Raw genomic sequence first — 16,708 nt, 5'->3', positions numbered from 1 at the left:
TCTTGGAGGAGGTAATGGGGAAAGGGATGGGAGAGGCTATGCCGGCCGAAGCCAGAGACAGTAGAGAACGCTCAGAGAAGCACAGGTGGTTGCATGGGGCAGAAGCAGGGCGATGCTAAGGGATCTGGACTTGGCCCTTGTGCAAGATCAAAAAGCAGTGAGTAGAGGAGTCAGAACTGAAACCACGATCTGCGGGCTCCAAAGCCCTGCGCATTCTACCACCCCATCATCTCCTTTCCTGCCCCGTTCACTACCTTTCCTCACTCCCTCACTCCCTTCCTTCAACAGACTTTACCAAGGACCTAACTGGGCCAGGCGCTGCGCTAGGCATGCTGAGCTGTACCAGCTACAGGGTCCCTGCTCTTACTCCAAATCAGTGGACAATGAAGGGCCTCTGACTCACCTGGTAAAGGGAGGGTCACCATACACCTGGTGACCCTTCCAAACTCTCTCCCTCCCAGGGACCACTTCATGGGCAGAGCCGGAAGTGTGTGATTTTTCTGTGATGTCTACACTAGGTTGTTCAAACAAAAACGCTCTGCCCAGCTAGGAGGACCCCAGGGAAGGGCACAAATAGCTCTGTGGTCATGAGACCAGGATTTGGAATCAGGCAGGCCTGGGGTTGAAGCCTAACTGTGTGGCCGGGTCAGTGTGATGCCTCCTTCCTAGGGCTGCCAGGGGGTGGGAGGCAGGGCCTGGTACACACGGTGCTTGGCCCACTGTGCCCTTCGTCTCCACTGCCTGACTCTCCCTCACGGTGGGCACCAGGGACCAACCCAAAATCTACGGCTAAGCTCCAAGTAACAGCTCAAAGAACAGGGAGTACTTTCAGAGCTAGGTTGGTGGAGGAAAGTCTATTGCTGGTGAAAAACTGGGGTCTGGAGACAGAAAAATCTGGGTTCAAACCCTGGCTCTGCCACCTCCCAGCTCAGTGCCCTTGGCCAGGCTGCTTAACCTCTTCAAGGCTCCATTTCCTTATTTGTAAAATAGTGATACAAGTAGCAAGTACCTACATCACAGCGCGATTGGGGGACAATCCACATAGAGGTGCCTGGCACACAGTAGGTGTTCAATAAACATTCATAATTCCTGCAATCATAATTATCACTCTCATCGTCATCATCAGCCTCCTCCCCAGCATCCCACTCTGGGAGAGGACACTTGACACATTCTGACCCTAAAAACTACCCAAGCTGGGGCACTATTATCTCTGCACATTTCAAGGGAGGAAACCGAGGCTCACATCAAAGGCCCTGGAGGGACTCAGCATCCCCTAGGCTGGGTCAGTCTGGCTCACAGTGTGGCCTGGGCCAAGTTACTCCCCTCTCTAGGCCACACTCTTCGGAGGGGGTCTGTGCAGCTCTGAATCTAGCCAGCCTAGAGGGGTCAGATCACAGGGTTCAAGGTGTGGCCAGGTCTCCTTGTGGATGCATCAAGGGCAGGAAAAGCAGAAAGCACCCCCTTTCCAGAAATCCCTTGGCCTTGCCTGTCTGCCCCAGTCCCTAAATATCTCCTCCTTCAGGGCATGCAGTGCTGGGGGCACTGGAGAGGGAGGGGAGGCTCTTCCTCTCGGGGACACCGGAATGGACATCTGGCCATTGGATTTAACTGCAATCCTGTGGCTGACGGTCACCCTCCAGGGCCCCAGGCATGCTGCTGCCTCCACCACTGTCCCCCCAAGCAGACACGCTCGTCTGCAGGGCGGTGATGCAGAGGTTGGATTCGGCTGGGCTTATGGTCTGCTCCAAACTCATCCTCCCATCCGTCATCCTCCTGTTGTGGGACTTTGTCCCATGTCTCTCACACGAACCTGACTATGTTCCTCTCCTGCTTTCAGCCCATCCATCCCTCTGGGATAGTCCCAGAGCCTTACCCCACTAGTCCTGCCCATATATAAATATATATATATATATATTATACCATACTGCTTCTCTTCTTCCCCCAACCAACCCGAACTGCAGTGGCCCGTTGAACACCATGGGTTGTGCAGGTCCGCTTATATGTGATTTGTTTTCGCATATATTCACATATATTAATGCAAATTATTGCTGTAAATGTATTTTCTCTTCCTTATGATTTTCTTAATAACATTCTCTTTTCTATAGCATACTTTATTGTAAGAATACAGTATATAATATATATATATATATATATATATATATATATATATATGTGTGTGTCACAAAAAATAAGTGTTATCGACTTTATGTTTCGGTAAGATTTCCAGTCAACAGTAGGCTATTAGTAGTTAAGTTTTGGGGAAGTCAAAAGTTATACATGGATTTTTGACTGTGCAGAAGGTCGGTGTCCCTAAGCCCATATTGTTCAAGCGTCATCTGTATTTGTATTTCCCCAAACACACTCTACTCTCAGGTACTTCTAAAGCTGTACTCACTATACTTCCTGCCTCTAGCACCCTGCCCTCCCTGTCTACCTGGCAAACTCCTACTCACCCTTCAAAACAGCTCACCTACACATGTATTGTCCCTTGATTCCTGACAAAGGTGATATTGCCCTACAGTGAGAAAGGATAGCCTTTTAAATAAATTGGATGTCCACTTGAGGAAAAGGAGTCTTGACCTCTACATCACACCATGCATAAGAATCTATTTCAAGTGGATTTTAGATCTAAACATGAAAAATCAAACAATTAAGCTTCTAGAATACAACATAGGAGAATATATCCATAACCTTGGAATAGGCAGAGAAACAGGATTCTAAAAGCATTCTCAATAAAGAAAAAGATTGACAAGTTGGACTGCCTTAAATTAAGAATTTCTTCAAAAAATGCCCTGAAAAGTATGAGAATGCAAGCCACAGAGTGGGAGGAGATGTTTGCAGTATGTATATCCAAACAACGAACACTCTCCAGGATAAGCTCCCACAAATCAATAAGAAAAAGAGCAGACAATCCATAGAACACTGGGAGAAAGGCTTGAACAGACACACCGCAAAGAGTTTATCCAAGTGGCCAATCAGTATATGCAAAGGACCTCATTAGTCATCGAGGAAATGCAAATGAAAACCCCAATTAGATATCACCATCTCTAATGCCAAGAACATTGGTGAGGACGAGGAGCAACAGGCACTCAGACAAAGCTCCGGGAGGGTATACTGGTGTCACGCTTTGGAAAATTATATGATGGTATCTACTAAAGCTAACTACATTCAATGTTATGACTCAGAGATTCATAACTCTCTATATCTATATCTATATATGCTTTTCTGTTGGGTAAATACCTAAGGTTTGCTATATATATATATATATATATATATATATATATATATCATCAAAAGACATGTGCAAGAATATTCATAGCAACACTATTCATTATAACCTCCAACTGGCAGCAACCCAAAGATCCATCAACAGTAGAATGGATAAATTGTGTTACAGCCACACAATGAAATACTATACAGCAATGAGAACTAAGGAAATAAAACTTCATAGAATAACATGGACGAATCTCACCATCAAAATGCTGATGGAAAGAAGTTAGCATAAAAGAATACATACTTGATGACTCCATGTGTACAAAGTTCAGAAACAGGCAACACTAATCAATGAGAGACGTCAGGAAAGGGGTTACCTTCAAGGGAGTAGTGACTGACAGGGGGCACAAAGGTGGGGGTTGCCGGGGTACTAGAATGTTCTATTTCTTGACCTGGAGGGTATGTCCACTTTGTGAAAATTCATAGGCTATATAATTCTAATCTTTCGGTAAATATGTTATACTTCAATGTAAAAGTTTATTTTGAAAACAGACAAAAGCCCTCATCCCAGAGTCTCCCCTGCCCCTTGGGCGGAGGCAGCGGCTCCGGCCTCTGGGAGCCCCTCTCCTTTGGACACATCTCTGATGGCACATTCCAACTGACCGCCCCCACCCCCTTGCAACAAGCTGCTGCACAACCTCCGGGATACTGAATGCCCACTCTGTGCCAGACCCGGTGCCAAGAGCCTCCTTCCACATCTCACTCAATACCAGCCACCGTGAGGTAAGGTGCCAGTGCACCCCCACTGCCAGCACAATGCCATGTCCAGCATCTCAGGTACATGCGTCATCTCATTTAACCCGATGAGGCTGGGCCAGTGCCTGAGGAAGAGAAGGCACGGAAATGTTCAGCGTCTTGCCCAAGGGCACGCAACTGTAAAGTGGGAGAGCCTGTCCTCAAGCCCTGAGCCTGCGCACCTACATACAACACACCATATGGCCTCCCCGGGACAGGAAGGTACATGTGGCTGGATAAACACAGGCTATTTCTATGGCTGGACAAGCATCATGTGCACACCTCAGAGGGGTAGACAGACGGGGAAAGAGACCTGCTCCTTCAAACAGGCAAGTGTCTATGCAACCAGATTCAGCCTCACCTCCTTCAGGAAGCTTCACGGAGGCCCCCAAGCCTTGGCTGGGGGTTTCCCCCAGGGTCCCCACAGCCCCCTCCCCAAGCCTTCCCATCAAAGCTGTGTGGTTGCCATCATTACATACCTATCCTGGCACTAGATTAAAGATCGGCTGCTTAGGCCTATACTTCCAATACCTGGCAATGCATGGTACACAGTAGGAATTAAACACATATGGAGCGAAGCGAGGGAGGGAGCGAGGCAGGCAGAGAGGACAAGGACAGAGCAGTAATTTGGATCAACTGGGAACTTCATTAGTTGAAGTGAAGGTTTCCTTGTGCTGGATGGACATCAGCTCCAGCCCTTGACTTGAGGGGTGGCAGAAGCACACCCCCCTCCATCCCATGGTCTGTCCCCTTGGCTGCCTCCAGTCTTTTCTGAAGGTTGTGGCCAGCCACTTGGCTCCCAGAGGGTCTGCCCAGCTCTTCTCTGCCTCTCCCCCAAGTGTCTGAGTTCTGCCCTTAGCCTGAGGCTAACCCCACCAAGAGGTAAGGCGGACACCATAGAGGGCCCCGGCTACGGGGAAAGCGTTGCCCGGTTCCAAATAACTTACTACTCAACCCCCCCACCCCCCGCCACACCACACACACACACACACACACACACACACACACACACACACCCTTCTAAGTTGGGAGCTGCTGACAGTTCTCTGGCAGCAGCCTGAGCCACGGTGTCAGGTGCAAGCAGGCTGGCCCATGGCAGGCAGGGAAAGGGCAGAGCCCAGACCATCTGGAGCAGAGGGCATACCTGGCAGCTACGCGCATATCTGGAGTGATAGATAACCCAGGCCCACTGCCAACGGAAAAAGGTATCCTGGGACCCTTTCCCCTGTCTGCTGTGCCTGGAAGCTCTGATTTCACAAGTGGTTCGTGGCCCCAACACCCCTCTCCCCAATCCTGTCCCGCCCCACCCCAATCTCAATGTTTGGGTGCAGCTGGTTGTGCAGGGGAAGGTGGTGGCTCCCTGGGGCTGAGCCTGGCTAGGCTGCTGTGAGTGGCTCCAGCCTCTCTGGGCTGAGAGGACTGAACCATAAGCAGCCTTGTTTATCCCTGGGAGGAATGATGGCTTTCCCTGAGCAATGGCATCTTGGAAACGGCCTGGCCCCACAAACAACAACAAACCTCCCGGCCTCAGCCTGGGCTCCAGCTTGCATGAGAAGGCTTCTGACCAGAAGAGCCTGTGTAACAGGTTGGAGGCTGCTTCCCCGCTGAGCCAGACCCTGGCCTTGACCAATGACTCTTGGAACCCAGGAAAAGGAAAGGGTCTGCAGAGAATCGAAGAATCATATGGCTGAAAGAGGCCTGGCAATACCTAGTCCAGTCCCTGGTTGCTCTAAAGGGGAAACTGAACCAGAGGGGGGGGGAAAGCATTATTTGCCTGAGATCCTCCAGTGAGCAAGGACTAGAATGTGCCTCAGTCTCCAGCCTACTGGCCAAGCAAGGGCTTTCTCTACTGCACACACTGCTTTTCCAGAGAGCCGGGCTCTAGCCAGTGAGCCCAGAGGTCCTAGGAAGGAACATGTCACTGGGGAGTCCAAAAAAAAAGCAGCACCAAGATGAAAGCCAGGTACTCTGAGTCATCTAGTTGGTGTGAAGGAAAGAAACCTGGGATGGGGAGCTGGAGACCTGGGTCTTGTCCCCACTGTGCTGCTGAGTCACATGTAATCTCAAGCAAGTCCTTCCTCTCCTGCCTCAGTCCCCTATCGGGCCAGAGGCAAACGGACTCAACTATCTCCAGAGCCTTGGAGACCAAATGAAAAAAAGCTCTAAGGACCCCCAGGAACCCAGCTGGGCACGGACACTCCCTTCCCCAGCTGTGCCTCTGCGGGGGCAGCCAGGGAGACCTCTGGCTGAGAACCACTCCCCACCCCCAGATCCTCCTCCCTGGTTGGCACCATCCAAAGGGGGCCCAGGCTAAGCTCCAAGCCACTGTAGTCTGCAAAGAACCATGGGCACTGCAGTCAAACCAACTAGGGCTGCCCCTTCCACCTCCCGTGGCCCAGGCCATGGTATGGACACCATTGCAGCCCAGCACGACCCCTGAGTGGGCTCTCCCTGCAGCCTCATCCAGGCTGAAGCCAAGATTCTCCCTTCCTCACCTCCTGTCAACTCCGCCTTCCAACCCCTTGGCCCTGTGGAAGCAACCCTGACACACAGAAACTAGGGCCCCTCCAAAGGGACCCCTCGCCAGGCCCTCAAGCTGATGGCACTCACTGTCTCCCAGGCAGAGTTAAGAGATGAGCAGGAAGCTGACGTGCTGATCCTCTCTTCCCAGGCCCTGGGCCCCAGGCTAGGCCCTTGGGACCAAGGGAAGAATAAGGTGTAGATCTCACATAAATAGGACATGAAGCAACCGTTATGGGTGCCACCACCAATAAACAGGTTCTAACTGGACTATTTGCTCTAGTCATGGAGAGAAGAGATGGGCTTTCCAGGCAGCAGGAACATGACTAAAGGTAAGAAAGCTAAAGGTGGGGTGGTTTCGTGGCTACCAAATACTTATAATCAGTAGCCCCATCAATGATTTCTGGTTCAGAGCCCTGGAAACTTCCCAACAGGGGGTCAGGTCACTTGCCTCCATTGCCTCCATCTTCACCATCCCTCTTCTGCTTCAGATGCCAGGCTGGGCCTGGAGTGAGCCCTGCTGAGGAACTTGGCTCCCTGAAGGGTCCGCCCTGGGCTAAGCCATGCCACGTGCTAGGGCTGGGGAAGAGGGGAGGTGTCCCTTGGCTGGGCATGGAGGACTCCAGGGGCCCTGGTGGAAACTTTGACTATGGTCGCGGTGCCCTGGCTGGGATCCCATAGGCATTGGTTGGGCAGGAACTGCAGCTCCTCCCTTCCAGGAGATATCCCCACCCCAGCCATCTTGAGAGGGGAACCAGATAGCCCCAGCCACAAGGCCTGAGGGCAGCAGGATGTGGAAAGTTTTCACCGAGGGGCCTGGCGGCCCTGTACTGAGCGAGACATCTCAAGCCAGGAGTGCCAGATTCATGGCTGAATTACACAGCTCAGGTTGGGTAACGGCACCCACATATCCTGTCCTTACTGTTCTAGGAGGTAGAAGTCCTCCATCTTGGTCCTGGTCATAGACTTGCTGTGTGAACTTGGACAGGCCCCAACCCCCCAGACCCAGGCTCTTCTACAGCCTTTAAGTACCAAGGCACAAGGGCTCTTCCTGGACACTTCAGGACAAGAGTAGAGATGGGGCCTCTAAGCTAAGAAAGGCATTGGCCTCTGCCTACTCACAGGAGCTGGCTCTGCGGGGTGAGTGGGTCCCTAACCATTACCCCCTTCGTTATGGGTCTCAGCTGGAGCCAAGAAACAGGTGCAGGACCTTTCCCAAGGGGCTCAGGAGACAGGGTGTCCCTGCTGTGCTTCCAGTGGACATTTTAGCAGAAGTCTCCGGGATCGGAGGCAATCCCCCGGGACCACCTCGATTCCTGACACGTAACTAGGCCAGAGCAGCCAGCCCTGGTGCCTGGTGTGCGGTCAGCATCCCTGACATGATCGCCAGCACCGCTAGCTGAGCACTCCCTCCCCAGGCAGCGTCCAGACTTCTGGTCACCAAACATTCCTTCCTCTCAGAAAGAAAAGCCGCTGACCATCCTAGAAGTGGAGAGCAGCATGGAAGCATGCCCCTTCCTTGCAGGGCCCCCACCCCCTGAAACACACACACACACACACACACACACACACACACAGAGAGAGAGAGAGAGAGAGAGAGAGAGAGAGAGAGAGAGAGAGAGAGAGCGCTATCTCAGAGCAGAACACACGGTTTGGTTGCAACATGCTCATCAATGGCTGCCCTGGGGAAGAAACAATAGAAACAGGGCATGGGGTGGCCCGGACAAGAGACCCCAGCCCGCCACACACACACCCTGTCACCGAGGCACCTACCCAGCACACTCCTGCAGGGACCCAGGCGACTCAGGGCTGCCGCTCCTGCCAGCCCGCCCGCCCGGGTCTCTGCCCAGCTCCTCCCGCAGGCGGGCAGGCGGGCGGGCAGGCAGCCGTGTCGGTGGCAGCTCCTGGCGGCCGGCCGGCCGTGTCAAGCGGCTGCCTTCCCAGACAGAGCTCCTTTGTGTCAGCAGAGCTATTTATGGACTTACCCAAGTTCCCTAGGGGAGCGATACCTGCTGGGAAAAGCAGAACCAAATGACCAGGTTCCACCTCCCACATCTAGGTAGCGTTTTCAAAACCCTTGCATCACCCTCCCTCCTCCTCTTCCTCCTCCTCCTCCAGCGCCCTTCCCAAACACACACCCTGTCCAGCTGGCGGCTGCCACTCTGGAGAGAGGCTGGATTTCTTTCTTCCATCAAACAGAAAACTCTGTGATTTCCCAAGCCACTTTCACCGAGCAAGAGTCCGGGATATCTCGAGGAAGAGTCCTCAGCCAGCCCCTTCTTCAGTCTTCAAGGGTCCCCACCGGCTCCCGGGTTACATGCTCACACTTGTGGGCCCTGTCTCCCCTGCTGCCCATCCCCAGGGTCCAGGAGAGTCCCAGAAGTGCCTCTCTGGAGGGAGAGGCATCCATCGCTCATAGCCGCACCCCCTGGCACTGGAATCCAGAGCCGGCTGCACCCCACTCACATCCTGAGGGCTCCTCCTGCGGGGGCAGTGAGTGCAAAGCCACTGGCCACCGCTCCCAGCAGGACAGAGCCAATCACCGATGCTTCCCTGTCACACCCCCACCCCCACGCTGCTCTCATCCCAGTGGGTGGCTGCAATTCAACCCAGGGTCCTGCAGCCAACACAGGCTGACTCCGTGAATGCCACCACCCCCTGGGTGGGGGAGCCGCTGCTTCAGCCACCTCCCAGCAGCAGCGCCAGCCAGTGCAGCCGGAAGCACGTTTTTATTTAGCACTTTTGTGTACCAAACTCTGGGGAATCAGAGATAGACAGCGAGCTTGGAACTTCCTGCCCCCAACCGATGGCACATTACAACAGCCCAAGAGTGAGGTCTACCGTGAAGGAGACATCCCTAACAAGGGGTTATGGGGGACAGAGGAAACAGCACAAGACTGGGAGGCGAGGGTCCCCAATTCCTGTTCCGGCTGCAGCACTGATTGGCTGGGTATCATTGAGCAAGTTCCTGCCCACCTCTGACCCTTGGCTTCCTCATCTGTAAATTGGGGTTGACAACCTTTGACCTGCCCACCTGTGGGATTAATAGAGGATTCAGTGATCCTGTGCCAGGCACTATTCTGAGAGCTTGGCCTTCATAATTTCATTTAATCCCCACCAGCACCTTGTCAGGCAGGGACAGTTATTACCCTATTTATAAATGAAGGGCCTGAGGTTCGGAATGGCAGAGGAAGTCGCCCACAACCACACAGCTAGTTGGCTGTGGAGCCCGGATTGAAGCAGTTGGTCCATCTCCAGGGTGCCCAGTCCTAGCCAGTGTGCAGTCGCACCACTGTAGGAAGCTGCCTTGCCAGTTCAAAGCTGTACAGTGCGATGGCTATGGCTGCTGCAGTTGGTTGCCTGAGGTCAATAAACACATCCTGGGCTGTGCCTGGAGCCCAGGATGGGGGTGCCCATCCCATAGCCAGCTCCAGCCTGAATATGCTTACTACCGGAGCAGGAGGCACCCTGGGATGTCGGCACAGAAAACACGAGGCAGTAGGAGCCCCATGCGCCTTTCCTGCTCCACCCCACGTTGGCCACCCTATGCTGAAGCGCTGTGCCCCTGCTCCTTATCTCCCTATATTAGTCTCAATGTCTCTGAATGTCTATCTCTGCCTATCTCCCAGCCCCTCTCTGTCTGACTCTGTAACCCTGTCTCTCACACATACAAGTGCATGCATGCATGCTAGTATAAGAAAAAAATCCTTTATCAGGGTTAACCTAGAACAACCTTATCAAGTCAGGCACTCACAAACTCCAATCAAGGCTTTATCTTGTCCCTGGGTGCAACGCCAAGGCAGTCCTTGCAGGAAGCTTCCAGAATGGAAGACTGTCGTCCTACAGGCTTCTGGGAAGCAGGGCCCCCCGCCCCCGTCCTGGGAAACTAAGGAAGTGAGTGTCAGGAGATAGCCAATTCCAACAGGGCTGACCAATTCCATTGGGGCTGACTGGTTCCCAGGAAGGGATTTCTGGGGCTTAGGCTAAGATTTCTTAGGGTGGAGCACCTGAATATAGGGCTCCTTGACATGAGAGGAGCCCTTGAGTGGCAGCTCAGTCTTCACCTTCTTTCGATCAACAAAGTGTGCCAGGCTCTGTGTGCCAGGCTCTGTGCTAGGCTCTGAGGGCTGGACCCTGCACTCACAAGGCTGACAGTCCAGTGAGGGAGACAGACGTCAGCCACACGGTCAGACTAATGAGTCCATAATTAGACACTGTGCCGCGATTGGCAGAGCAGCTCTGGCAACCCAGGGCACTGGGTCCAGAACTGATCCAGAATACATTCATCAATGCCGTGGACCACAACGATAATCACTCAAGCCCACAGCAGTCAGTGCCCCGAAGCACAGGCACCTGCCAGGCCTGGCTAGGAGAGCATCTAGTGCCTGGGGAGCCCAGGCAGCCACTGCCCTCTGCCTCCCCCTAGTTCCAGACACAAATCAGAGGAGCAGGTGGGCCCTCCCAGTGCGCAGCCTGGGGCAGGCCGGGCGAGTCAGTGACAGCCAGACACTCTAACCCGGAGGACCCTGGAGATTTTTCACTTCTATTCCCCCATTTAAGCCAGTGAAACTGAGGCCCAAAGACGGAAAGTGGCGTTATCAAGGAAACAGAGCAACTAAGCGGCAGGGCTGAGACCAGCCCAGTGTTCCTTCCATCACATCCCAATGCTTGTCAGAACTGCATAAATGATGGCGCTCGCTGCTCAGTGTAGGAAGAATTGGGATCTAGGAAGCAGCAAGCTCTAGGTGGCCCATAGGCCACAGGGATCGGCCCCTGGGCACCCAGGCAGGGCCTGGGCCCCTTTTATTGATGCACATATTTTATTTACCAAACACTTATTTGACGACACTTACTGAGTGTCAGCACTGTTCAAAGCACTTCCTGGTTGTTAATTCATTAAATCTGCGTAACCCTATCAGATAGGATGTCTAATGTCCCCATTTTATTGGTGGGTAAATAGAGAATAGAAAGATTAGGAAACCTGCTTAAGGTCATATGCCACCAAGTGCACAGCTACAGACCAAGCCCAGTGCACTTTCCACCATGCCCTGCACTACTGCACAGGGCAGCCCATGGAACAGATGAGTTCCTCAGCTATACTGAGAAGCTGGCTGGCTGGGTGGCCCAGTTATGCAGACAAATGTCCCACTGTTCAGACAAGCTGACAGCAGCTTCTAGGGCTGGGACCAGGGAGGGTCAGCAGGGAGCCACTGAGTGTACGCCTCCTGTTGGGCGGGGGCAGCACCCCCAGGCTCTAGACAGGCCCTAGGGAGATGTGACAGCAGCGGGATGCACCCCAGAAACTGGACAGGCAGCTCTCCTGCTGCCCGCACCACAGCAAGGCTTCCCCCATCTTCCCTTACTGCCTCCACTTCATTAAGCCTGGTACACGAAGGCCTGTGTTCCCAAGATCTCATCATGAGCCCTGCACAGACGGAAACCCACCCACCTTTCCCCTGCAGACTCCACCTGGGGGAGGCGGGGCCTTGGCAATGCCCTCTTCAAAGAAAGGAAGGTACCTGCCAAAGGCTTGAATGAACCTCCTCATCCTGGCTTCTGAGATTTTGTTCCAGGCTGGGGAGGAGGATGCTGCTATGGCAGAAACCAGGCACAAGCCAGGGAGAGGTGTGGTCCAAGGAATTCCAGAGCATATGACAAACTAACAGTAACCCCAGCCCCTACCAGCAGCTGCTCAGGCTTTCATTACACCTGGACAACGAAAGGGCCAGGCCTGTGCTTGGGTGACTGGGGTAATGGAAGCCAGAGCTGGGACACACCAGCACCCCTTTCCACAGACCCCTGCCCTTGCCCCAGCCTGCTACAGAAGAGGGTGATGACCCTGGCCTGCCCTATAAAATGACTTTATACGCCCACTCAGCCCAAGCTCTGAATCTGCTAATCTGCTAACCCACTTAGGAAGTTCTGGGCTTTCACTCAATGGGTCTCACAGGCCTGGTTTGGAGGTCTACAGACTCCATGCTGAAGAGTCAGCCAAAAAACATTTATTAGTTATTTTCAATCCCCACTGGATCCCTACTATGTGCTAAAGCCTGTGCTCAGAACTATAGACACAGAGCGACAGGGAAGCAGCCTACCCCTGGGATCTGACCTGGAAGGTGGGCATGGCTGACCCTGGCACTGACGCTACGAGCAGGGACTGTCCTGCCAAGGCTGGCCTTTAGCCTTTATGACCCTAACACCAGGGCAGGGGACACACTGTCCTACTTCTTGCGAAGGCATGCAGCTGGCTCTTCCTGGCTCTTCTTGCCTTGGTCTTGGGCACATGCTGCAAGTGGTGAGGTGGGGTGGGACAGAACTGGTACCCTCAGGTTCAAACTCACAAGGAATTCAGGCCTGTATCTGCAGAACCCAGGGTAAATCTCTCCCCCTTCCTAGCCTCAGAGTTATACCTCTAAAACGAGACCACATAGGGATGTTCAATGGCCCAAGTCCGACTCCTCCCCTGCAATTACCATCTGCCTCACGGGGCCCTGTGGGGACTAAATGAGGTGGTGTGTGGAGTGCCTGGCACACGTTAAGCGCCGATAAATAAGAGCATCGTTGTTGTGTTGTCGTTGCTGCTATCATCTGTAAAAGGACAGAATTTACCTTGAGAGGGTTGATGTAAAGAGTCAAGTTAAATGTGATAATACCAAGGCTCTAACTGATGAGGGCCTAACGTGGTGCCTGGCATGTACTGACAGCTGATAATCATAAATAGTTACTGAGCAAGAGGCTACTATCATTATCCCCCATCTTATAGATGGGGAAACTAAGGCCAGAAGGTTACATGGCAAAAGTAATGGGAAACAGGCAGTACAGCTCCAATGCCTATGCTCCGGATGCTCTGACCCCAACTCATGTTCCTGAAATGCCACTCCCCTTGCTATCTGCCTCTTCCTCGGCCACTTTAGGCAGCAAGGACAATTCCCAACCTGCTCATGGGAACTGTATCTCCCAGCCATGGCAAGAAGCCCACATGCAGTGAAAGCCAGGAGACCAATGTCCCCCTGGAGAGCTGGCCCTGAGAGCTGTCACTGGTTGGATTCTGCCTCCAGCCCGGGGTGCACATCACAGTCACCTCAGCAGCCTCAGCCTGACCTTGGGCAGCTGCAGCAGCACAGAAAGGCCAAAAGCCGTGACCATCTCCCTTCCTGGCTCCAGCCCAACCAGCCACATACCGGCCTGAGACCTTTTGGGAGCAATCCTCCACCCACTGTGCTTGTGCCAGCTCCAGGGACAGGCAGTGTCTTGACTACCCGAGTTCCTGGGAAGTGTTCGGCAAACAGCAACTGACTCAGATATGTGGAGGCCAGCCCTGTGACCTTGGCTGCTAGAAGCAGCTCATCCACACACTCCCCCAACTCCACGCGCTGCTTGGACTGCTGGGCCTAAGCCCAGGCCACCAAATCAGAGGCCATAACCCTGCTACTTCTGGCAGCTATCCTGCCACCACTAAGGGAAAGAGCCAACGCATAAGTAGGCAGAACCAAGAGATGGAGGGGGTGAGGCCAGTTCTTGGTGATATTGCTCAAGGCCCTGAACTCACCCACCTATGCCTGAAGACTACCCTCCATAAACCCATAAATTCTGTTTCCTGGCTGAAGCTAATTTGAGTTGGATTCTTGTCACTTGCAACTGGAAGAGTCCTGACTAATGCACACTGTATCACCAGTACTTAACACAGTGTCTGACATACAATAGACACTCTGAAATTATTGGTTCATGCATGTAGTCATTCAAAAAACATTCCACAGTAAGAAGGTGACCAGATTTGCTCTTTAGGAAGAATCACCTTGGCTGCTGTTTAGAGAGGTGAAAAAAGGGACAGGAGAGGCACAGGGAGACCCACAAGGAGACATGCAGTCATCCCAGGGCCAGAGATGAGGCTGGAGGGGGTGGCTAAACAGAGGGACAGGGAGTGAGGGGAAGATACCCAACTCTAAATTCACTGGGCGATATCTGATGATCCTATCTCCTCTCTGGTCCTTAGTCTCCCAATCTGTTTCACCTCCATCATTCTAGCATCCCCATGTTTTCTTCTACTGTCACCACTCAAATTTTTGCTGAAGGGTATTGCGATCAGGGTTGGGGTTGGATCTAAGGGTTAGATTTGACAAGCAGGGAGTATAGTGTAGTAGCTAAGAATATGGGCTCTGGAGCCAGATGCCTGGTTCTGTTCTTTTGTTTCTTGATCTATAAAATAATAACAATAGCGTTGGACAGACTACATATTAATAGCAAAAGGAAAAAGCACATTCAATAACTATTAGGTGCCGTTATTACTATTACTATTATTATTATTTGTAATAGGAAATCCAGAAAGAAGGAATTGAACACACAGAAAATAAACAATTCCAAAATTAATAGAAAATTTCCCTGAACTGAGTCTTCAGACTGAAAGAGCTGAAGTTAGTATCAGAAAGAAAAATTACCACAACAGAACAAACAACTAGAAATAGTCTGGTGAAATTCCTAAATTCCAAAGCTTAGAAAGAGAAATCCTGCTCATTTTCATAAAGAAATTTTAAGCATCGAGTGAGTATTGCACTTTTGTTCCAACACTGGATGCTGGAGCAACAAAGCGCTGCTCCCGGGTTCCTGGGGGAGAAAGACTGTTAGTCTAGAATTCTCTACTCAGGAAAAGGGAAAATATTTTCAGACTTACAAAGACTAAGAAAATATGCCACCCACAGACCCTTTGGGGGAACATTTATTCAAGAAAGCTCTCCAGACAAAACTGAATCAAAATCAAGAAGTCAAGAGTGAGATGATGTGGTATAACAAAAGACTCACAAGCAATGAAACCAGAAACATTTAGACACTTAACTACTGATAACATAATTGAGAAGTTCAATGCAATTTAAACAAATGATTCGTAAAACATAATAGAACTCACGTTTTAAAACGGTAACAATCAGAAACTAAAATTCTAGATGATTTCAACAATACCAAGGAGGCCTGGGGGAAAGCAAAGAGCAGTATGGGCCAGCCAACGTGCCCACTATGGGTAGTGAGTGGGAGCTGCGGACAAGCTATTCTAGGTCTGGTGTCATTCCTGGTATTGAAATATGTTTGTAAAAAAGGTAAGGATAAAACACTGGCAGACTAGAAATGGGGTATATAACTTCAGAGGAAATTTTGCAGAATGACGGGGATTGGCCTTGGGGTGTTTACTACTCCTAAAATATGTTATGAAGCTACAGCAGTTAAGTCTCAGCCTGACGTAGGATTAGCTAGATTAATGACGGAGCAAGACATTTAAAAACACACCCACCTATGTGTGGTTTATAAGTGAGAAAAGGAAGGGCGACTCAAAACATAGGTTTGGAAAAACTGGCTAACTGTTTAGGGAAAAAAATTCATGACATCAGGCACTAAATTAATTGCAGATAAACTGAAAGTACGGATGTAAAAAGTAAAAGGATAAAAGTACTTGAATAACATATAGAAGAATATTCCTTATAATCTTGGAGTGGGACAGGCCTTAGAAAGTATAGCCCTCACCCCCCAAAAAAAAATGATTACAAAAAAAATGTTAATTTCTGAGTGATAAAAGATACTATAAATAAAGTTAAAAGACAAATGGCAAACTGGAAAAGATTTCTGTAACCTATATAATAAGCAAATGGTTAATATTCTAACTATATAAAGGGCTCTTACAAATAAGACAAAAGCCCCAGTAAAAAAATGGGTAACTGATATGAACTGACAATCCAAAGAAGAAACATAAATGACGAACAAATGTAAAGAGAAGCTCAACCTCACTAATAATTCAATCATTGCAAATTAAAATGAAATATAATTTTCATTTCTCATACAAACAAAGAATTAAAAGAGTTGTAACATCTACTATTAGGTAGAGAAACAGGCACTCTCATTCACTGTAAATAGGAATGTAAATTGTACATCTACTTAACCTTTCTGTCCCACTGTTTTCTCATCTGTAAAATGGGGATAAGAAGAGTATTGGGCAGATGACATGTTTAAACAGAAGGAAAACATTTGTAGAGCACATTTGGTAGTGCGTGTCACGCTCTGTCCTACAGAAAAATGCAGCATGATGGAATATACAGCACATTCTTAGGACATTTATTGCAGCATTCCTCATAATACCTAAACGTTGGAAACAACCTAATGGTGCATCATCAGTCGAGTAGCTAAATGAATATGGTCCACT

The 16,708-nt window shown here is 50.8% G+C and overlaps 1 protein-coding gene across 5 annotated transcripts in view; it reads right to left on the bottom strand.

Moving 5' to 3' along the window:
- RGS3 (regulator of G protein signaling 3) overlaps window positions 1-16,708 on the bottom strand; it is a 114,669-nt gene that overhangs the window by 22,426 nt on the left and 75,535 nt on the right. The window contains exon 1 of one of the 5 annotated variants that reach the window (XM_019635832.1): window positions 8,667-8,973. The exons of 2 other annotated variants lie outside the window; for them this stretch is intronic. In XM_019635832.1, the coding sequence (XP_019491377.1) occupies window positions 8,667-8,720 (54 nt within the window). In that variant the 5' untranslated portion in view covers window positions 8,721-8,973. Of the gene's footprint in view, window positions 1-8,301; window positions 8,485-8,513; window positions 8,533-8,666; window positions 8,974-16,708 lie in introns of those variants that run through there. 2 more of the 5 variants (XM_019635835.1, XM_019635834.1) reach the window with 2 other exon arrangements.

The sequence above is a fragment of the Hipposideros armiger genome, unplaced genomic scaffold (genome assembly GCF_001890085.2).
Source record: "Hipposideros armiger isolate ML-2016 unplaced genomic scaffold, ASM189008v1 scaffold_24, whole genome shotgun sequence".
NCBI lineage: Eukaryota > Metazoa > Chordata > Mammalia > Chiroptera > Hipposideridae > Hipposideros > Hipposideros armiger.
Note: the sequence above shows the minus strand (reverse complement) of the source record. Positions and strands in the feature narration are given on the sequence as shown.